Below are 23,153 nucleotides of genomic sequence, written 5' to 3' on the forward strand. Positions count from 1 at the left end.
AATTTTCACTTCTCTATCAAAAACATTGATTTTGGGGAATAAAATAATCCTACTGAGCGCTTACCATCTTGGAACATAAGCTGTCCATTCTGCTGACGTTACGTATTTCTGCGGCGCTGCAGCCGTAGCATCGCAGAGCAGTTTTAATCGAATCGTCTCGTCACCTCCATGTGAAAGAGGCAAATGGTTATTATCAGCATCCCCCATTCACTGAGGGGGAGATTGAGGCAAAGGGAGGGACCGTGACTTGCCCAGAGCCCTAGAGCGGCTCGGTGCCAGAACATAACAGTTCCTGCTTTGTTCCTACATCTTTGCTCAGAGCACTCGATGGGGACCTGAAGTTCTGTTGCCATGCAGCCATGCACCCCGAAGCAAAGTGCTGCTGGAGGCAGTGTTTGCACCTGTGCCAAGTGGGTATCAGATAACTGCACACGAGGCAGGGTCCCTGGCCTCTCTCTTTCTCCTGCACCAACAGTGAGGTTAGCTCCGTGTTGCACGGGGTGAGAGTCCCTGCCCTGAAGACCTTGCGGTATAGATCAGAATGATTTCTCCCTGACTGGGAATGGAACCCACTCAGCTGCAGCAAGAACACTGTCTCCTGGCCACCAGGGAGGGAGAAGGGGAACAAGCTGGTTTTCCAGTATAGCTTTTCCTATAATATATTGATGGTTTAAACTCTGCACCCACAAATATGTCTCCTTGTATCAGGGGGTGTTGCATTCAGCAGCACAGGGGAGACCAGGAAGACTGGCAGGAGCAGACAGGCAGATGGCCTCTGTCCTGCCTGAGTGGAGAGTTTGTATGAAAGGGGCTGTATTTCAGCCACTGGTAATTCGTACTAGTTAAAAATAAATATGTAAGAAATTCCAGTAGTTCCCTTTGGTAGAGCCCAGCACCCCTTGCTGTCTGAGATGCTGGCTTGAAAGAAGCAGTGGACTGCTCATCTCCAACCAAGATGAACGTTTGGAAAAGGCTATAAATCCGCCTGCTTCAGGGCAAGAACTCTAACCCCTAATTAATGAGGATCAGGAGGGAACTTCCCCTGGGGCCTGGTTATCCCATTTCTGCCTTCTGTAGGGTTTTCTTTGGAGCAACAGGTGCTGGCTACTCTTGGAGATGGGAGACTGGGCTAGACGGGACCCTTGTCTGATCCCGCCTGGCAATGCCTCTGTGCCTATGGCTGAAGATCCAAGTGAAGACAAGTGACAGTGAAGACAAGATGCCGTGAGCATGCTGTGAGGGCATTGTTACCATCTGCATCACAATGACATCTGCACATCCCATGCACCAGCATCCTTCAGCCATCATGTTACCATTGTGGGCCTCTTTCTACCCATACAATTCCAGTGAAACCTCTCAGGGCCACCAGTGGGATTGGAAAGATTCGTCCCTCTGAGCCTCTTTTCTCCATCCCTGGTCTGTGTCCAGAATGCCTGCCTCTGGGATGGGGAGAGAAGAGGAGGTGTTGATGCTTATCCACAGGGAAAGGCATCTTTCCCATTTTGCCCACTGCACCTTTTCTGGCAGCATCCCTCCCTCCCCTGCACCTGACAGAGACACTCACTGAAATGCAGCCTCTCACTGGCAGTACCTAGAGAAAAACAAATTTTTTTGTTAGCATTCTGCAGCGATATGACAGGCGCCCTATGAATTCTGGGAGATTTTAATAAAGAAGACAGGACTGTGAAATTTAATAAAAGAGTTCATCAGATTATATGGTGATGGCTCAGTGCCACAGAACTGGCAGTAATATCCTCACAGTAGGGGGCTTAACCCCTTGAGGCACGGAGCAGAAGCACTGTATTAAATCTTTCAGTAGCGCTTCACTCGTGTCACTTTAATATTTATGAATCTCCACGGCTTTGGGAACTAGTCGGGTGTTTTGTTTGTTGTTCGTTTTTTTATTTAAGGACCAATTTTCATCCCCGGCATTAACAGACTCAAGCCCAGACACTAACTATAAGGGTTATAACAACTATTCTCTTCAGAACTGATATCAAGGGTAGTGCAGGGCCCAGCCAGTCAGACCTGCTCTTGCGAGGTTCAGAATTTGGTGCTTTAATAACCAAGTGGCAATCACAGTAAATGTTGCTAGCGATCAATTTAGGGGTCTTTGCAAATCTCTCCAGTATCCCCCATTCCAGGCCCAAAGTTCCCTCTGTTCAACACAAATTTGGAGTCTCCTTCATTTTAATAATGAAAATTTTTACATTGCGTAAAAAGAATCATCAACCTGCAGTTATTTTTTTCCACTAACGGAATGAGTTCTGTGTCACTGTAAGTTCCTTGCTGGAAGAATTTTAAGGGGGTCCTACTCTAGTCTAGTCTATACAGGTTCTTTTACCACCATCATCATCTTAATAACTTGGGCACCTTTTAACTGTGCCTTAAGCAACATAACTAACACCTGTCACGTGAGGTTTGTTCTTTCTGTCATCCTTCCCCAAGGGGAGAATTGTCTGTGTTGTTTTGGTAGGGTTTTGTTTTTGAGGATTTTATTGTTTGTTTTTTAGTGTACATGGTGCTTCGTGTTTATGTTAGAGAAAGCAAGACTGAAGAAGTGTGTCTGGCCCTGGGAGCAGAAGGTGGGGAGGTTTGTGACCGTCCTTAGTCCCTGGGCTAGTTTGTTCTCTGACCAAGGCTCTGTCTCCTGCATAGACGAGCCTTGGTAGAAAGTCCCATGCTCCTGAGGAGAAGAGTTGTAGCCACAGTCTTCATCCCAGAGCTTTAGGGCCTTTTGGTCCTGGGCCCAGCATTGGGTACCATGAAGATAAGTGCCAAGGCCTTTGAACTTGACTCGGTTTTCTATGGGAAGCCAATGCAGAGAGCAGAGGACAAGCACGACGTGCTGGCAGGGGCCCAGGTGGGGGCCCTGTCCAGGAAGCATATTGCGTGATGTTCTTTTCTGAGCAAAGCTGTAAAGGATTCTCTGTCGTAACGCAGCTGCTTGCTAAGTGCTTGGAGAGCCCTGGATGGAAGGTGCTCGAGACGGGGCACAGGGCGATGGTCACCAAGTGCTGTGTGGGTTTATGGTGCTCTATCAATCCAGTATGTGATTCGTGTCACAGAGTCAGTGCTTAACTAGCAGCACTTAGTAGGCAGAACGACACCTCGGCATTCTCTCGCTCACACACGCCTCAGTCCCACCAGTCCTTGCACCCTCATGATGCTCAGGGATAGGGTTAACCTGGCAGGCGTTCAGCAGCCTCAGGGACCCCTGTGCTTCCCCATCCTGCCCATCACACTTATCCACCCTTGCCCCAGCCCCTGTGCAGAGTCTGCAGCATGTCCAGCCCCTGAGCAGCTCCTTCAGGAAAGCCCGTTCCCTCCCCATCCAGCCCATGTGGTCTCCCCACAGGCCCCTCCTTGAAGTAGGCCAAACGCAGTCCTGGAAGCTCACTGATGTCCACTGCTTTGGGCTTCAGTTGCCCCCCAAGGAACGATCCATTTCAGAGAGAAGGACAGATGGTTTGGGCCTCCAGGGACTGGCTGTTTAAGCAGAAAGTTTCCCGTCACCAGAGAGTAGAGATCTCCCATCCTGCTGGTGACTGTGCATGGAGAACGGCAGAACATGCTCTGCTCCTGAGATTGTGCTGCCAGGGGTTACCCCTGAAACGGGGAGTGTTTGCTGCACAGATCCCAGCAGGAGGAAGGGCTGTATGGGGCCTGCTATGCTGAAATTCTCACCAGTGAGAGAATTGGCTTAATTAACTGTGGCTCGGGTGTGAACAGGACCCAAGGGCCCCTTTCTAGAGGAGAACCCCTGCATGTCCCTTCCAGAGAGGCTGACAAATGCCCTGGGGGAAAAGATCCGTGAGGAAGTGAGAGTCTCTCCCAAACTGCTCCTTCACTCTGGCCTAGGCGTTGCTAACGTGTCATGGAAATGAAGCAGAGGGGAATTTTGCCCCTTAACCCCTCCCCACCGCCCCATATCATTGAGGGAAGACCCTGCTATTGTGGTGTGAGTGAAATAAACTCCTTAGAATGAAAGAGCGTATTGTATTTCCAGCGCCGCCTTATTCCACCCCGTGTGTCCCACCCCCCTGCTCCTAGCCCGGCGTGAAATCTGGAAAGGGGCTTTACAAGTTCCACTTCAATATTTCAGACGGCTACGATGGATTTTGCAGCTCAGCGTTAAGTAAACAGACCTTGCTTAAGCCAGGACTGCTTCATTTTGACTAAACCCTAACTAAATAAGCCGGTTTCATGAAGCACAGGCCCTGTGGCTTTCAAGGCCGCCTTAGCCCTTGCTTCATTAACACCTTTTAATCCCACTAGTACAATCTTATACGCTCCAAATTACCCTTCCCAGGCCTGGGTCAGGGCCCTCCGTGCTGCCACACAACAGGTCAGAGAACTGCTCAATAACTTGCTGCTCAGCTCAGCCCCATCTGGAGTCGCTTTGAGGGGCAGAGCCCTCGCTCTGACTGTGATTCCTTCTACAAAGCAGTCTGCAAGGAGAACGGTACCCCCAAGAGCGACAGGTCTGGCTCTGTAGGGATTAATGGCTGCTTAGGGAGTTGCGGTATTTTACTAGCATTTGAATCCGATAGATGATGGAGTCTATTAAATATCTGAAAACAGTTGGTCTCTGTAAACACTTCCCAAATATTCTGTTGAAGAGGCAAACCCTATCAATGACCTGCTGTAGAAGGAAATAGAAACAAGATATCAGACTTTTCTGGGACTTACGCAGTTCAAAAGAGATGAATAGAGGGAACTCGGACCAAATACCCAAACAAAAGTACCCCTGAACTCTAGGGTGTGTGAAATCTGGCTCTGAATTTTGCATCGGTGGGGGGGGAGGGGTCTCTCTCTAGCATCCAACTTCCATGCTTTTTTGCAACAGTCACCTCTCTCCCCTACCATGGCATGGTTAGAAATTTTTGCTAAACTTCCTAGGGAAAATTAGTTAAACTCCAAGTCTCTCAGCTGTTTTAGTGACTGAGCAGTTTGCCTGTCATTCAAAAGCAAATTGTAAAGGGTGGGGATAGGAGCAGCTCTGCTCTGCAGAAGAGGATGTTGATTGTTTGTTTGAAGGAAAATGTGAATGTAGAATGCAGCCAGATCTGCACCTTATGGTGAGCAAAATTCATCTCTGTACACCAGTGAAGTGCCACTTAAGTCCAGTGCATAGGCCCTCTGTAAAGGAGTGTACTGCACCCAGTGTGAGGGTAGGTGACAGCAGCAGGCAGGGGATGCTGGGTCTCAGGCTTCTAATTTCTTGTAAATGACACACAACATAGCTCCATGGAGGATTTTACTTTGGGAACAAAGGCAGAAAGATAACTGCATGTGGGGAAGATGATGCCCCTCCAAAGAGGTCTTTGGAGTTCCACCCAGTGATCATATACACTGCACACTTTGGTAACTGAAGCATGAACCATGGTTGGCCAATCCACAACTGATGAAAGGAAATCATTTGTAGTTAGGCTGCGGAACTCATTGCCACAAGATGTAGTTGAGGCCAAGAACTGAGCAGTGGGCATTTCTAAGGATAACAAGAATATCCAGACTTACAATAATTAATGCTAACAGGTATTTTCATAGGGATACAAAACCTCAGGCATGAAATCTTAGGCCAATCTCTAATGATTAGTGGTCAGGATGAGACCTTAATGGGGAGCAGATTACCCACACTGTAGTTCCTGAAGGGTTTCCTGCACCTTCCTCTGAAGCAACTGGTGCCGGCCATTACTGGAGACAGGACTCTGGGCTAGATGGGTCTGATCCCATCTAGCAATTCCTATGGTCCTGCAGTGGGACTCAGTGCTGCATTGTAGTATGTTAATAGCTGACTCTGCCACATATGCTTTCCCAGGGGCTGCTCTCTCAGTGGTAGCTCTCAGCTACACAGTGACAGCTCGCTCAGCCGCTGATGTCTGCCCAGACTGCAAAGTGGAGGGTCAAGCTGTCGGACAGCAGCCTTCCAGCGTGGGCCTGACCTGTCTTTATCCTTGTCTGGATGGTACAGCTGCTGCCTATGAGCAAATGCCTTGGTACAGGTGTACCTTCTAAGAGGCAATTTACCAGCCTCCTGTTCTGTCAGCAGCACTGGCCCCTGTCTGTGCTGCTGCTCCCCGGAGAGTGTTGCAGAGTAGGTGTGAAGAAAGGGCTGAGAAGGGTCAGGCCTTCTATCCCAGGTCTGCCTCTCTTCCTGCTAAACTTGGAGCAGACACTGCCTGCCCCAGATGCTTGTTCCATGTAGCTCTTCAGAGCAGATTTTCCCAAGTGTGAGCCGGCTTCCCTGCCCATCATCCGCAGACACTTGTTCCGCAGAGCCGAGTCTCTCCTTCATGCCCCTTTAACACGGCTCCTTTTCCAGCAGGAAACACAAATTCCACCATTTGTAGAATGAATTAATTTGGTGAAGGCTGAGCAGGTGTGAAAAAGGTGATAGATATCTGTATTAACTTTACAAATGTTATGTGCCTCTGTCTACTTGATTACTACCATTCTGTCTGCTACGTGGCTGCAGAGTTAATTCAGTCCCAGGTAGCTTTTGCACACTGTAGATAGCCTAGTTGCTGGTGCTTAATGGACAAGGCAGGTGTCAAGGTCTTTCTTCTCCAGGTGGGAAAGAGACAGGCCCTTCAAGCAGGAAACCTTAAATGCAGAACTTGGAACGGTTAAGACAACAACCCTGGTGCACAGAGGCAAGGTCTGCGGTGATGCAGATATTAAACCCGGTCCCCAGAAGAGCTAGGGTATCAGAGCTAATTCGAGCCCACCGCAGCCCGTAGCGCGTTTGTTGTTTTAATCCGTTTCTCTCTGGTTGCTATATTCCTATGGATAAAATCAATCATGCTTTGTTGTGGGTGTCATTGCATTTACCTCCTGGACACAGCTCCCAAACGGGAGTCTATAGAAGGGGTCGAACTCAGTGGGACCTTCCAAGGAAACATGGTTGGTAAACAAGGGTGTTGTGCCCTGGAGACCCAGCCTAAAAGTGGGGTGAATCACTGAGAGAAATGCAGGCACTGGGCCTGTCACTGGAAAGGGTGCCTGTGAGGAGACTGAAGGGTACGTCTACACTGCAATCAGGAGATGTGATTGTAGCATGTATAGACATACCCGAGCTAGCTAGATCAAAGCTAGGTAAGTACGTTGAAACATGCTGCAGTCGCACTTATAACTGCTGTGGAGATGTACTCTGACTGAGGGGTCAAAGGTACAGCTCACTTTGAACTGTGACAGCTGGTGAATGGATACACCTGCTCAAACTACCTAATCAGTTAGCAGTGACTGCCTCTGTCCCTGTCTCATGCTCTCCCACACAGGCCCATCACTCAAAGGAGAGGGGTCATTATGCAGTTTAGAGAGGAAAGTTGAGGTTTGGGTACAAATTTGAAGACACCATGTTTTTCTTCCCAAACTATTGGGCTCTGATTCCAGCGGAGACCTAAGCTGCAGTGAAATGTTTGACTTGAAAAACTTCTGTTCCCTGCTAGTGACCAAATGCAGCAGGAACAAGGCTTTTGTCTGCTAAGCAACGTGCAAACATAATCCAACGTTTAATTCCTTTCTGCGTTTTCAACAAGTGCAGCAAAGCGTGAGGTTTGCGTAGCTGCTTGATCCTGTCATGGGGGTTTCATACAAACACACAACCTCATGCCAATTGTCAGTTCAATTAATTATTGTTATTTATTATTTGTATTGTTGTCGCACAGAACAGGACCCCATTGTGCCCCGAGGCTGTACAACCATAGAACAAAAAGACAGTTCCTGCCCCAAGGAACTTACAATATAAGATAAGAAACAACAGGTGAATACAGGCAGGGAGTACAAAGAAACAGTGAGGTAATATTGGTTGGCATGATGGGCAGTGATCTCTGCACACCAGCTACCTACCCGGCATCACAGTTATACTTCTTCAATGAGACTTTCTGGTATGACTAGCTGCATGAGCATTGCCAAAGTGTGAGAAAAAGACCGACTTCTCGGGTATCTGTCAGGGGTTGGTAGGACCCAGCTAACCCATCGGCCTTCTTTCCGGGAGTTTGATAGTAGTACAGCCTCAATGGGTAATGCACCTGTCCCTGCAGTTTGTGAGTGCCAGAAAATGTGGGGGACGGGATGGCTAAGAGGATTGGAAATGGGACATTGAGCCTTTGGCCTGTAGGTGACTAATCCAAATGTGCTCGCAGATCAGTAGTGGATGAAAGCTATTATGATCTGAATGCCGGGTTGTGCCCTGGGGCATGTGAAACAATTTGGTTGTTGAACAAATGGGCACGACCACAATTAGCATCACACTGCTTCCTCGTTGGCTGCCTCAGCAGAGAGCCCAAGGACTGACTGGACCACGGGGTCTGAACTCACTCCTCGCACTGGGTGCGTCCTTCCAAAGGAGGTGAGAGATGTTCATAGTGGATGGGAAGCTCTCCCTGCAGTTGCCTGGGCTGTCCCCTCTCTGTGGACACACCCAGGGCTGTCAATCCAGCACCTTTGCTGGCGCTAAATCCACTTCAAGTAATGAACCTGGAAGCCCAATTAGTATCTGCAACATCCCCCCATGTGGCTTCCAGGGGCAGCTGCATTCAGACACCATGCAACCATGTTCCCACCGCAGCCGCCCTTCCCTCCTCTCAGAATACTGGCTGCAACGGAGATGTATTCTGTTCCTATGACAACCCAAACAATATTACCTTGACTTAAATGGATTCAGGCGATATTAAAACTGGCCTCTTTAGGAATTCCTAGTGTTGGAGGGGCTGAGAATTTTAATTTTGTGTAATGCGAGCTGACACCGTGTTTATGAGCTGCTTGCTGAATGTTTTCTTCAATTAGTACAAAGCAGAGCAGATTTGTTTTCAGGGCTTAGCTTGGGAGAGGGAGGGTGTGGGGCTCATAGTGCCTATGTGAGATTGAGTTATGTTACAGCAGCTGTGCATCCCTCAACTGATCACAGCTGGGAAGCCCATCCTATGAAATCCAGGTGAGATGGCCAGCACCTGAAGGGTCTTTAGACAAGACTCGCTAACTGCCTCGTTCTAATAGGAGTAGGGTAAAGGAGCTAGTCATCTTGCACCTATAGGGAATCTGGGGATGGGCAGGCCTCTTCTCCCAGCTCTGACATCTGTTTCCAAGTATCTTTGCTCCACCTAGTATCTCTCACAGCTTTCACATTTAAAACCAGTGCATGCACACAAACACGTGCATTTGCACACTCAGGACATTCACCTGACCTTGTGCGTATCTCTACCATACCCTGTCCTGTGCAGGATCAAGCCCAAAGCGAGTTTTATGTCGGGAAGTTTCTCTTTCCCTGCCCCTCCCAACCAATACTGAACGGTTAGTCTGCAGAACTCATTGCCATGGCATATCATTGAGGTCAAAGGCGTGGTTGGAATAAGGATTAAAAAACAGCTTAGATGTTTCTCTGGATAATGGAAATTTCCATAGCTGTCATGGTAAGTATTTAAGGATTTGTACAAGAACTAAACCCTCTTTCAGGGCAAGATCCCACTTCGGACTAACGGGAGTCAGGAGGGAGAGTTATCCTGCAGAGTGGCTTTATTCCTAATAATTCCTGAATTCCTTATATTTCAACTGTTATGTCTGTAGCTCTAACCACATGCTGGACTCATCCCCTCACCTTCTAAAAGCCTGCCTGTCTGGATGCACAAGAATGGTAGGGTTGGGGTATATTACAGGAGTGTGACTGGACCTGCTGCTCCTGGGAAGAACTAGCTGAGACTAAACATGATCCCTGGGACCAGTCTCTCTAAAGACCCAAGAATCTTCGTGTCATGGAGATTTGTTCCCATGCCTAGGAGGGAAATTCTGCAAACCAAGGAGACAGTGGAGAATCTTTGCATTTAGTAGTTAGGGTAGTTTGGACTGAGATCTAATTCCAGACGAGAGGGCGGGAACGTTCAATGACGCATGCTCTGCCTTTTTACAGTTACCACAACCAATACTAGAGCGCTCTTCAGCAGACAAAGGCATAACAAGATCCAGTGGCTGGGCTCTGCCGCTAGACAAACGCAAACTGGAAATAAGTAATTTGCTGGTAATTAGCCATTGGAACAGTGTCCAAGGGGATGTGGTGGAGTCTCTATCACTTGGAGTCTATAAATGGAGGCTGAGTGTCTTTCTACAAGAGGTGCTCTAACCTAACCACAGACCATTGCAGGACGCCCTGGGTGAAATTGTCTGGCCCGTGCTATGCAGGACGTCCAACAACATCAACAATAAGGTCCCTTCTGGGCTTAAATTCTAGGAACATAAACAACTTGTTACTTGGTAATAAGTCACATGCTTGTAACTGATCACAGATCACAGTTAACACGGAAGGGTTTACTTTGTCTTTTCACCTCCGCTGGTGTCAGAGAGGAACAGATTTGTATGCAGGCCACCTCTGGGACTGTGCATGGAGCACTCATCCCACCTGCTCCTTTGAGGCAATGTGTGGGTGTGGGTTTGGTTTTTAGTACGTGACTTAGTGGCAGCTTTTTTCTTTATACTGAACTTCTATTTAGGATGACCAGACAGCAAGTGTGAAAAATCGGGACAGGGGGTGGGGGGTAATAGGAACCCATATTAAAAAAAGGCCCAAATATCGGGACTGTCCCTATAAAATCGGGACATCTGGTCACCCTACTTCTATTTCAAACTCAATTTTTTTAAGTAAAACATGAATTGCAAAAAGACAGGGGGGAGGGGGGAATGCAGAGAGAGATGGAGAGGAACAGACAGACAGACAGATAAAGGAGAGAGCAAGAAATCCCACGTGGCTCCAGTTGGAATGTCCCAGCCACTTCAGGCGAAGGCCATCGCGCAGCACAGCTCCATGGTGGTATTTGGAAGGGATGAGCTCTCCCCTGTAATCCTCTCCATCCCGCTCCGCAGAGTTTGCCAGGAGGATTAACCCAGTCTTGTTCTCAATCCCAGTTTATGAGTTCCCTGCTGGTGGGGAAGATCCTGTGTGTTTAAACAACAGCCTAATTAATCCCCATTTTATTACTTTCTCTTGTCAAGTGGCTAAATAGAAGCTGTCAGCCGGCAGCCACCGTGCTCACATTTGTTTAGATCCCAAATTACTTCATCAGAACCATCTGCTCTGAATGCCGGGCACTCGGCGATTGTTTATTTCTCTCTCAGGATGCCGCAAGGGGCACAAACAGCCTCCTCCAGGGCTCCCCGTGCCGGATCCGTACAGTCCCCGGGGACTACGTTATTAAAATGAGTTTAGGGGTCTCGAAGGAAGCCCTACCTGCTGAGACCACACTAACAGACTGAGCCGGGCTGCATGGTCCCTGGGGGCTTCTCAGGCTGCATTCACTGACTCCACTGCCCTGAATGCAGTGAGATGTATCAGCCCTGAATAAGCCTCCAGCAAAGTTCATTCAAGAGCAGAAGAGGCACTTGGGACAGCCACGCCCAGGAGGGCAGCACGGGCGCTGACTCCACAGGGGCTGAAAGGCCGGGCAGGCCGTGTTCCTTGCAGAGCTGGCTGGGGAAGTCAGGGGCAGCATGGACCTAGCCCAGAGAAACCAGTACCCATCTAGGGGTTATTTATGATACCTGTAGGGCCGGATCCTTAGCGAAGGTCAGTGGCTCCTTTGACTCCACCAACGGCCTTTTATACCGGCGGAGGACCTGGCCCCTGGTTTCCATATTCCACTTTGTGGTGCTTCCCTGCGCCCTTTCCCACGCCCCCACCCTCACCCCCACCCCTCCCCTCACCAGGTCATTGCGCTGGTGACCCGAACTCACTTGCTCTCTGTCATCCTGTTCAGAACAGCCGGACTCGCTTGGGAGCGCCTGGCGGGCCCAGCCCGACCCTGCCTCAGTGGCCTTGGGCCTGTGTCAGCCCCCAGAGCACCCGGTGCTGCTCCCCACCGCGTGGGAGAACTGGAGCCTTTCCCAGCTGCTGCGGAGCCCCTGACGGGTGGGACTCCTGACCCCTCGTACACCTGCTCTACCCGCTCCAGTTATCAGTGCAGGCATTTACACCATGGCGTCGCAGCACCTGTCCGTATCTAGCGGAGAACAACCCTCACCCTGAGACGTTGCTCTGACTAGTGAAGCCCCAGTCATAACCGGGACCCCCTTAAACCACTGCAGTATCTAGATATTAGGCCTATCAACCCAATACTCCCCATAGCTCCAGTCCCCCCTGAGTCCTTCCTAGTCCCACTGCCCCCTTAGCCCTAACCCCTAGGCCCTGTCCGACTGCTTCGTTCCCTCTCTGGCCACACAGGCTTTTCCAGACCAAGTGCAGCAGCTGCCTGAAGGCGATCGCCCCGTCTGAATTCATCATGCGGGTGCTGGAGAACGTCTACCACGTCCACTGCTTCTTCTGTTGCGAGTGCGAGCGGCGTCTGCAGCGTGGGGACGAGTTTGTGCTCAAGGAGGGGCAGCTACTGTGCCGCAGCGACTATGAGAAGGAGAAGGAGATGCTGAGTGCCATCAGCCCCGCGCCCACTGAGTCTGGTGAGGCCCACAGGGGACCTACATCCTTGGGGCCAACGGGGAAGGAGGGGATGGGGCGAATGGACCCCCCTCATGGGGCTGGGAATGAGGGGCTCAGCCCTGGGGTTCATGGCACGGCTAACGCAGGGTGTTGCAGGGATACTGTCTGGTCCCCAGGGGACAGGGCTGTGAGATTGGGAGGTGTGGGATGCCCATGGAGGGGGCCAGTCTGTGTCCTCTGAAGCGTCTGTCCCCCAACCACTGTCTGAGCCAATGGCCCCTTGGTCTGATCCAGAGCGGCAGGGAGGGAGTGAATGGCGGGGACACTAGTGGTCGGATCTGAAGGGTCGGGGTGGAGGGATACTGGGCTAGAAAGGCCCATTGGTCTGATCTGGGGTAGCCAATGGGGAGCAATACTGGGCTAGATGGGCCTCTCTGGTCCTAGGCACCGTATCTCAGGACAGGAGCCCTTGTGGGCCTGGCCCTTGCCGAGGACGTAAGGGACCACAGCCCTGAAAGAGGAGGAAATTTCCTGGCTTTGCTGCTACAGCAGCTGAGCCAGAGAGGCCCAGGCCTGCCAGTGGCAGTAACAGCTAACGGTTCCCCTTCCAGTGAAAAGTGAGGATGAGGATGGCAGCCACTCCCACGGCAGAGGCAGCGAGGAAGGCAAGGACCACAAGCGCTCCAAGCGCCCACGCACCATCCTCACCACTCAGCAGCGACGGGCTTTCAAGGCCTCCTTTGAGGTTTCCTCCAAACCCTGCAGAAAGGTAGAGTGCAGGAGGGAGCTTCCTCACTGCCTGGGCCAGAGTCCCCACCCGGCTTTTATGCCCGTAAACCCCCCTGTAGTCCTATGGCCTCAGAGCCCAGAGTCCTGCCTCCAGGCTCCCAGCTGGGCTGCAAAGCAAGCGCTTCCAGAACACACCACAGCGGAGCCTGACTCCGGAAGGGAGTGACCAGGTTCCCTTCTGACAGTGCGTCCGGCCCAGCAGCAGCGTGGCGCACATCCCGTGGCTATATGCTGACTGTTTTTCTGTGCACTGCAGCTTTAAGTCTCAGCACAGCTTGGCAGCCAGCTTGGTTTCATTTCAGTGCAGATGGTTAGAGAGGAGATGCACACACTGGGCCAGATGTTCCACTGCCCTGCATCTTGTGCTGTCATTTACGCCAGTGCGAAGTAGGTGCCTTCTGATCTGGGAGCATTTCACACCCACTTTCCACTGGTGTGAATGATGGCACGAGGTGAATGAGGCCCACTCTGAGCCATTTCATAGACAAGTTGCCTACCTTGCGGGGTTCACAGTGTAAATTCAGAGTAATGACAGGAGAGAAGTGGTAAACAGGAGCTAGGAGACCCTGCCCTTTGGGGGCACGGTTTCCTGCAGGGAGTGAGAGATTCCGCCTTTTAGATACTTTTCTGTGCCAGTCATTTTCTAAACTCTTGAGAAGGGACAGTTTCTCGGAGGAACTTACAATCCTAGGACAGACAAAAACACGGAAGTTAGGAGTAGGCACTTTATGTACAAGTCAGCATGACTCATTGTAGGCAGCAGGGTAGATTTGCAGCCAGTGTGAGTTTCTAGGAAGGCTCTGGAAAGGGCAGGGGACCGTCGGGCGCACAAGCTTAGGGACACTGTTCTAAACATCAGCTGGGTTGATCATTTTCCAATATAACAAAGCTCTAACTCACCTTTTCCAATTCCTCTCCCCTCTGCGGGTAGGTGAGAGAGACCCTCGCAGCTGAGACAGGCCTGACGGTCCGGGTGGTGCAGGTCTGGTTCCAGAATCAAAGAGCCAAGGTGAGTGATTGCTTCTCTCGTCGGATCCAAGCTTGGTGGCCTGGATTCTCAATTGCACTGAGGCCCTTTGCACCGTTCTGGCAGTGTAATGGGGGAGAAACAGCTCTCTGCGAATCCCACCTACACAGGGGGCCTCCCCAACCTGTGTGGAGCTGGTGATAAGACCCTGCTCCCAGACTGCAGCACATAGGGGTGGATTGAGGCCATGGCTGGTATGCACTTTGCTCTGATATTCTGTGCTTCCCAGGGCCTATTGTGGCAACATGAAACCCCAGTGAGACTCTCTCTGCTTCAGGACGAGTGTCTGTGTAATGCATCCTATCCTCATTACTCGGCCCACTTATTTATACCTATGAGATTACCTGTAATTCCTGTATGAGCGATGTACCCTCACTGCTTGCTGACTGTACCTTGATTCATCCACCTTAAACCCCCCCATTGGGGATACTGCAGACTATATGTGTTATGTGCTATCCAATGTCAAAATACTAACATCCCCCTATACTCTGTATGGTACCCCCGATGACTGTTAACTGAATTTTCAACGCTCTGTATTGTTTATTTTTAAACATTTTCTAATAAAATTTTAAATCTGCACTGCGTTAACTGCAGCACATTTCCTCAGCCAGACCCTTAATGCAAACTTAGGGCCTTGCTTTCTTCTCCTGGCAGATGAAGAAGATTGCTCGCAGGCAGCAGCAGCAGCAGCAACAGCAGGAGCAGGAGCAGCTGGGCAACCCGCGTTTAGGGACCGGCCGTGGGACAGGCCGCAGCAGCAGACAGAGTAATGATGACAGTGAAGGTGAGGCGTGGCACAGCCTTGGGATCAGCTCCCTGCAACAGCACAGTGGGGAGGCAATCTGGGATGGAGGGGGCTCGGCAGAGCTGTGCTGAAAGAGCAGGGGCACTGCAAGGCAGGACTGAGATGTGCTGGCACAGCTGAGGAGAGAGGAAGTAAAGGGAAAAGTCTAGATGAGCTCCTGGCAGACTGTTGGGGGGAAAACTGATGTAATGCATAAAGCACAGGACTGGGATTTGGAATTCCAAAGTTTCAGTCCCTTTGAGACCTGGGGCAAGTCACTTCCCCTCTCTCGGCCTCATAAGCTGTACAATTATGATAAACCTACTTCATAGGGTGTCACAAGAATTTATAAATCTCTTTTAGTCCTCGGATGTAAGGAAGGAGCTGTAGGAGAGTGAAACTTATCTTTATTAAGTGTGACTTTTGAATGCTTCAGTACATCTGATGTCAGTTGTTTCTGACTATGCAACAGGAGCTCAGTTCTTGTACCAACTGGTGAATTGGGATTCTCTTCAGTTTAGCTTTTACATGACAAAACCAATTTTTAATTCATGCCCATTTGACCTTTTACTCTAGGATTAAGGGTTCCATGTTCCCATACTAACAGCCCCTTCTCTTCACAGCACCTTAATGACAGTGAAAAGAATCCAACAGAGGTAGACTCAGTCACTTGACAATATGGACCTGTCATAAAAATCTTGTCACAAGCAGTTTAGCCACAGTCTGACGTCAGGACAAGATTTCCAGAAGTGACCTGTGATTTTGGATGCTCAACTTGAGATACCTAAAAAGGACCCAATTTCCAGAGAGCAGGAACTCAGCCCTTTCTGGGTCTCTTTCACGTGTCTCAAGTTGGGCACCCAGAATTCACTAGTCACTTCTGAAAATCTTTGGCTTTGGTTCCACAGGTATAAATCCATGGATTTCAGTGGAGTCACTCTCAATTTACGCCAAAATAACTGAACACAGAATCTGGCCCAAAGTAACAGTCTTTTATTGCATGTTTGTGCAGAGCCCCATGTAATCTGCAGGGTCCATTACAATGGAGCCTGATCCTGATGGAGGCCTGTGGGCACTATTGCAGTATAATACATCATAACGTATTATCAGGATGGATTTTACTCTGTTCATACTCTGTACCCACTGCTTCCACCTGTCCCACTGATTCCACATTAGATGGAGCAAGTGTTCACGGATTAGATGGGCTCATGGTCCCATATCCCAGGATTCCCCAGCAGCAGCTGCTGCCGCTGGATCAGAACAGCTACAGCACAGACTTGTACAGACAAGGACTCACGCCGCCCCAGCTGCCAGGAGACCATCTGCATCCCTACGGTAAGCGGGTGGCGAGGAGGCTGGTGTGACTCAGCACCAGAGCTGAGCTCAAACCGCAGTCTGGAGTGGTCGGACCCAGTCCCACTGTTATTACTGTCTGACACATGCCCACCATAGCCAGCGCAGAAAGAGACACCAGGCAGGACGTGGCAGCTGTACAGATGGCGGAGTATTTAAGGGGTAATTTGTGTCTCATGCCTCTTTGGTTCAAAGCTACCCTGAGAAGGTGCCCATGAAGGAGGGAACCACCCCCCACAACTCCATTCTTCACCTACCAGATGTTGGGGAGCTCAGGGCTTCTGCCCTGCGGCGGGGTGGGGGGGCTAGGGCCTTCTGCCAGAGATGGCTGGTGCCTGCTGGGGGAGAGAGGGGGGCACAATTTAAAGTTTCGCAAATCCTGGAAAAAATCAGAGGGGGAAGGAAGGAGTGATCCCATATGTCCCCCTCGTGCGTCACCTCTGGCTTCTGCCCAGCGGGGAGGGGGCATCTCAGGGCTTCAGCCTCACAGGAGGCATCTGTTGGGCCTTCAGCCCTGCAGGGCACACGTGCCAGGGCTCAGGGCTTCAGCAGCAGTGGGGCTTGAAACCGCAAGCCCAGTCAGGAGCCTCCCACGGGCTCAAACCCCACGACCCCTCCATCCCCGCAGAGGGGAAGCCTTGAGCCCAGTCCGGCACCTCCTGCAGGGTTGAAGCCCTGACCCCCGGCAGACATGCCCCGTAGGATTGCCAGGTGTCAGCTTTAATGGGACCCTGGTGGCTCCGGTCAGCACCACTGACTGGGCTGTTAAAAATCCAGTTGGTGGGGCTGGCAGGCTCCATACCTGGGTCCACACAGCTCCCGGAAGCAGCCAGTATGTCCCTTTGGCTCCAGCCAGGGAGGCTCCGCTCACTGCCCCCGCCCCATGCACCGGCTCCACAGCTCCAATTGGCCGGGAACCACCTCCAATAGGAGCTGCGGGGGGCGGCGCCTGCACACGGAGGCAGCACAGAGCCGCCTGGCCACCCCTATGCCTAGGAGCTGAGGGACATGCTGGCTGCATCCCGGGAGCCACCTGAGCTAAGCACTGCCCGCACCCCACACCCTCTCCCGCATCCCAACCCCCAGCCCTGAGCCCCCTCCCACACCCAAACTCCCTCCTGGAGTCTGCATCCCACGCCCCCTTCTGCACCCCAGCCCTGAGCCCCCCACCACACCCAAATTCCCTCCCAGAGCCCACACCCCCTCCCACACCCCAACCCCCTGCCCCAGCCCTGAGCCCCCTACCACACCCAAACTCCATCCCAGAGCCCGCACCCTCTCCCACACCCCAACCCCCTGCCCCAGCCCTGAGCCCCCTACCACACCCAAACTCCCTCCTGGAGTCTGCACCCCATGCCCCCTTCTGCACCCCAGCCCTGAGCCCCCCACCACACCCAAACTCCATCCCAGAGCCCGCACCTCCTCCCACACCCCAACCCCTTGCCCCAGCCCTGAGCCCCCTCCCACACCCAAACTCCCTCCCAGAGCCTGCACCCCCTCCCACACCCCAACCCCCTGCCCCAGCCCTGAGCCCCCTACCACACCCAAACTCCATCCCAGAGCCTGCACCCCCTCCCACACCCCAACCCCCTGCCCCAGGCCTCAGTCCCCTTCCCACACCCAAACTCCCTCCCAGAACCCACCCTCCCACACACAACCCAGAGCCCCCCTCCCTCACCCTGAACCCCTCATTTCTGGCCCCACCCTGGAGCCCACAACCCCAGCCAGGACCCTCACCCCCTCCTGCACCCCAGCCCCCTGCCCCAGCCCGGTAAAAATGAGCGCGTGAGTGAGGGTGGGGGGAGAGCGAGCGACAGAGGGAGGGGGGATGGAGTGAGCGGGGGGGCGAGGCCTCAGAGAAGGGACAGGTCACGGTGGGGGCGGGGCCTCAGAGAAGGGGCGGGGCTTCGGAGGAGGGGTGGGGCAGGCGTGGGGCACAGGTGTTCGGTTTTGTGCGATTAGAAAGTTGGCCACCCCAGTGCCCCGGCCCTTGAACTTCTGAAAACTGTCATATGTGGCTCGGAGGGTCAGTAATTTTGGCCACCCTGGGACACAGGGTGAAATTTCAGGGCCAGCACGAGTCCTAGCTCGCTGCCCGCCAACCCCTCCCTGTGGGCAGGGCACAGCACAAGGCCTAGACACCATTCAAGTGCCACTTACGTCCTAATCTGAAGATTTAAGCAGGACTTAAAGAGTCCGTCGGTCTGGGGCCAGGCCCTGCCCAGGGGTGAGGGGCTGCGGGGGGGAGGCTGGGCCTTGTGCTGGGCCCTGCCTAGGGGTGAGGGGCTGGGGGGGGGGAGGCTGGGCCTTGTGCTGGGCCCTGCCTAGGGGTGAGGGGCTGCGGGGGGGGGGGGGCGGCGAGGACCGGAGCTGGGACCGGCCCAGGGGTGAGGGGCGGGGGGGGGAGGCTGGGCCTTGTGCTGGGCCCTGCCCAGGGGTGAGGGGCTGCGGGGGGGGGGGCGGCTAGGAATTGTGCTGGGCCCTGCCCAGGGGTGAGGGGCTGGGGGGGGGGGGCTAGGAATTGTGCTGGGCCCTGCCCAGGGGTGAGGGGCTGCGGGGGAGGGGCTAGGACTTGTGCTGGGCCTGCCAAGGGGTGAGGGGCGGGGGGGGGGCGGCTAGGACCTGTGCTGGGCCTGCCTAGGGGTGAGGGGCGGGGGGGGGGGCTGGGCCTTGTGCTGGGCCCGGCCAAGGGGTGAGGGGCTGCGGGGGGGGGGGGAGTCAATGTGCTGGGCCTGCCCCCGGGTGAGGGACGGGGGGGGGGTGGCTAGGACCTGTGCTGGGCCTGCCCAGGGGTGAGGGGTGAGGGGCTGCGGGGGGGGGGGCTAGGACCTGTGCTGGGCCTGCCCAGGGGTGAGGGGCTGGGGGGGGGGGGGCTAGGAATTGTGCTGGGCCCTGCCTCGGGGTGAGGGGCTGCGGGGGGGCGGCTAGGACCGGGGCTGGGCCGGCCCAGGGGTGAGGGGCGGGGGGGGCGGCGGGGACCGGTGCGGGGCCGGCCCGGGGTGAGGGGCTGGCCGGGGGGGGGGGGGGCTAGGACCTGTGCTGGGCCTGCCCGGGGGTGAGGGGCCGGGGGGGGGGCTAGGACCTGTGCTGGGCCTGCCCGGGGGTGAGGGGCTGCGGGGGGGGAGGCTGGGCCTTGTGCTGGGCCCTGCCTAGGGGTGAGGGGCTGCGGGGGGGGGCTAGGAATTGTGCTGGGCCTGCCCAGGGGTGAGGGGCGGGGGGGGGGCGGCTAGGACCTGTGCTGGGCCTGCCCAGGGGTGAGGGGCGGGGGTAGTGGGGGCTCAGGCGAGGCCTTGCCCAGAGGTGGGGAGTCACAGGAGGCCTAGACTTCATGTTGGACTCTGCCCAGGGGTAAATTTCACCCAATGTGAAGAATGTCCCTGTTTCTATCGTCCCATTTTTCCTGTGCTGAGTCAGGCAGAGGTGATACAGGAGCCCCTGGTGGGACGTGCTCATGTCTTTCTCCAGTGGTGCAAGTAGATTTTAACTTTTACCAGTACGGTACCAACCTCCCCCCCTGCCCCCCTTCACAAAAAATGTTCCGTAACTAGAGCCCTGCGTGGATACAAATTTATACCTGCGGATGCAGCTATTCGTGGATAGAAATTGGTATCCGCTGAACCAGGGAACTGCAGAGGCGAAAGGAACAGAACGTGGGGCTGCCGCTCCCAGGAGCCAGCGCCCCACGCTGGCAGCTCCTCCAGCCCAGCTGTACCACCCCCAGTCCCACTCTCAGCCCTTCCACGCAACCATGTCTGCTGTCTGGGGTCTGCACAGCCCTGCCGGAGGACAGGACTGGGGCCATACAGCTGCACTGGAGGAGCTGCCATCATGGGCCACTGGCTCCTGGCAGCGGCGGCCCCACATTCTGCTCCTTTCGCCACTGCGGTTCCCAGGAGACCCCTGTGGTTCAGCGGATACCGATTTCTATCCACGGATAGCCACATCTGCGGATAGCTATTGTATCCGCACAGGGCTCTACAATTCATTCTTGAAAATGTGTCTTTCTGGTACGGTGTACCGGCAATAACTGTCTTAAAGGTACAACGTACCTGACCGTACCAGTTTACTTGCACCATTGTCTTTCTCTCACTTTCCTTTTCTTCCTCCCCTAGACTCTGAAGGCGTTTTCCATGACATGGACAGCGACAGCATCAGCCACTTGGGAGACTGCCTGCTGTCAACAGCTGAAGCCAACCTCCTCCAAGCCCGAGTGGGTAACCCCATTGACCGACTCTACTCTATGCAGAGCTCCTACTTCACCTCCTGACCGTGGAAAGGGTCCTGGCCCTTTTGTGAGTGTCTTGGACAGACGTTCTGAATTCAGAATGAGGAGGAGAAACAACCCTTCAGAGAAACTCTTTGAACCCTGCACAATGGAAAAGGCAGCTGGGTTTGCCAAGCACATAAGCACTAATTCATGAGGACCTTCCACAGCCCAGAGGACTCAACTGCGTTGCCTTTCCCCTCCTTTTCTCTAGCCACAAGTAGATGGGTGACATGATGTTGTTTAGCTGTAACTGTAGCGGTTTGTCCAGTGTTTACGCTTGAAAGCATTACATTCCTCAAACGAGACTGGCCAAGTTACCCAGAGTCAGGCTTGGAAGCAGCATCTCCTCTGTCGGCTGCATTTATTTAAACCTTGGTGCAGCTGATCCATTTGCAGTGCCATTGTGCCCCGCTGCGAGGGATTTCACCAGCCTGCCCCCTCCTGAGCCTGCGTCATGGGACATTAATTTTCCTTGGGGAAGGCCACTGACTGATACCACTTTGATACCACTGCCATTTTGGAGGCTGCCTTCAAGGGGGGTGATTTAGGCTTTTTAATGGCTGACACCATGGAGAAATGTAAGACAGGTTGGGCCCTGAGGGAAACGGCTTTGCTTGGGGACAGTATTCACCTTCAGGAACAGATTATTTGGTCTCTGTTATGATGCGAGGAAGCCAAGGGACATGTCCCTGAAGAGTAACACATCTAGAGAGGCGTATCAGCCTCTCCCGACTGCCTCTGCGCCCCTCACTTTAAAAGGAGGCTCACTCCATCCATTCAAAGTAGAATGAAGACCTCATTCTCACAGCTGTAACACTGCAGATGCTGTCTGCACTGGCTGCTGTTTGTTTCTTTTAAAACTAGTGGTGTGAACAGATCTTATTTTAAAATGTTCTTACCAGAAACCCCTCCCTACATGTTTCCATCTCGAGTGGGATTTCTCCCCCTAACCATTTACCCAGTTCACTGGGACCGTCACAGCATTTTGCTTCCCTCAAATACATGAGAAGAGGAAAGGGTTGAATTGTGTTATCTTGGAATGTGCCCTGTGCCAAGTCACTTCCACTCCAACAGACTGAGTTTGTTCTTGGCTTTGAAGGCAACAGGTAGGATGCCCAGCGTCCGCTGAGACCCCCGCACTGTTTCTTTGGATGGGGAGAAGCAACACTTCTTCTCCAAGCATGAAGCTCTTACAAGCTCTCAGTGTGGGGCAGTTTAGGATTAGAGATTAGCAGGCAGGTTTGGGGTGATGGCACAGAAGGTTTATAAAAGATGCAACAGGCAGCAGCAGGAGAGCGTGAGTGGAAGTTTAAATCAGATATTTAAGAAGAAAATTCTTTACTCACTCACCCAGTATTTTATGTTTCAGATACTGTATGGACAGTTGGCACCCCCAGAAATGGCAAATGGTTCCCTGTGAGCCCCCTTTTGCGCAGGCTGGTGGAAGGAGTAAGAGTCTCCATAATTTGCCTTCCCTCAGTTATTCAAACACTCACTGAGGAGAGGACATCTCCAATGGAAAATAATAACTTGGCATGAGCAGGATGCTGATCCCTAGAGTTGCAAATCCAGCAATTAGATTTGTGTTGCAGCTATCAGAGAACCTGGCTCACTGATGTTTCTGTACAGTGTGTTAATTTTGGTTCTAAGCTCCCCCACCTCATCAATCTGGTTTCAAAGTTATGCAAACCCTTCTCAAATGGAGAGGAAGAAAAGGCTAATAGTGATCATTGCTGTATTTCTGTGGGAGCCATTTGTGAACATTAATAATCATGAGCTTTAGGAGCACAGGAGACCCATTCCCAATATGCGTTGCCATCTGTCAGGAGTTCCCCATCTAGTCAAGGGAGCTCAGATTGTGGTGCATAACTGAACCACAATCTTCATAAAGCTCATAGCATCATTGCTTCCCCCATTAATACAGTTGTGTAAATGTGCCATTCACCCACGGGCAGTCCCTTGCCTCTTTGTTTACAAAACGATACTTTTTATCTGGATTCTCCTACGGTCGTCAGTATTGGATGATTTTTGCCTTCCAGGCAGTTGTGTAAATAGTTTACAGATATTTTGATGTTTCGTTTAAGGGAAGTGTCCTCTCCCGGGGAACTGGCAATTTGTGAGTTACCTCCATCCCCACAGGCAAGTTCTGTGGAAGCAGATTTTCCCTGCTCCTTCCAGCCTGAGTTGCTGCACTCAGTCCGTTCCCACCTCTGTTAGTGTCTGTCTGCCCATAAGAAATTAGACTGAAAACTCCCAGCGCTGTTTCTTTCTTTCTTTCGGTGGCTTTTGCACTAGAAATGGTCTCAGTTTAGATTAAATTTTAAGAAAATGTTTCAGTGAACCATGTGCAAATTGATATGTTTCCTCCAAGTGCCGGAGGCAGCTTCACCCCTGAAATCCTACCCTTACTCCCGTTGTGATCCAGTGCTGTAATGTGCCAGTGTTTTTGCATGTACATTTGGAAATAAAAACAAACTTAAAGCTGAAGTCTAAAGTTTGCCTAAGCACAGAA

At 52.5% G+C, this 23,153-nt stretch overlaps 1 protein-coding gene across 3 annotated transcripts in view; it reads left to right on the top strand.

Moving 5' to 3' along the window:
* The window catches only part of LOC123353831 (LIM homeobox transcription factor 1-alpha-like), a 60,509-nt gene extending 37,356 nt beyond the window's left edge, over positions 1-23,153 (top strand). For all 3 annotated transcript variants that reach the window (XM_044995245.1, XM_044995244.1, XM_044995246.1), the window contains exons 4-9: positions 12,209-12,441; positions 13,033-13,190; positions 14,142-14,219; positions 14,892-15,021; positions 16,198-16,356; positions 20,487-23,153. In XM_044995245.1, the coding sequence (XP_044851180.1) occupies positions 12,209-12,441; positions 13,033-13,190; positions 14,142-14,219; positions 14,892-15,021; positions 16,198-16,356; positions 20,487-20,641 (913 nt within the window). In that variant the 3' untranslated portion in view covers positions 20,642-23,153. The remainder of the gene's footprint in view (positions 1-12,208; positions 12,442-13,032; positions 13,191-14,141; positions 14,220-14,891; positions 15,022-16,197; positions 16,357-20,486) is intronic.

The sequence above is a fragment of the Mauremys mutica genome, chromosome 20 (assembly GCF_020497125.1).
Source record: "Mauremys mutica isolate MM-2020 ecotype Southern chromosome 20, ASM2049712v1, whole genome shotgun sequence".
NCBI classification, from domain to species: Eukaryota; Metazoa; Chordata; order Testudines; family Geoemydidae; genus Mauremys; species Mauremys mutica.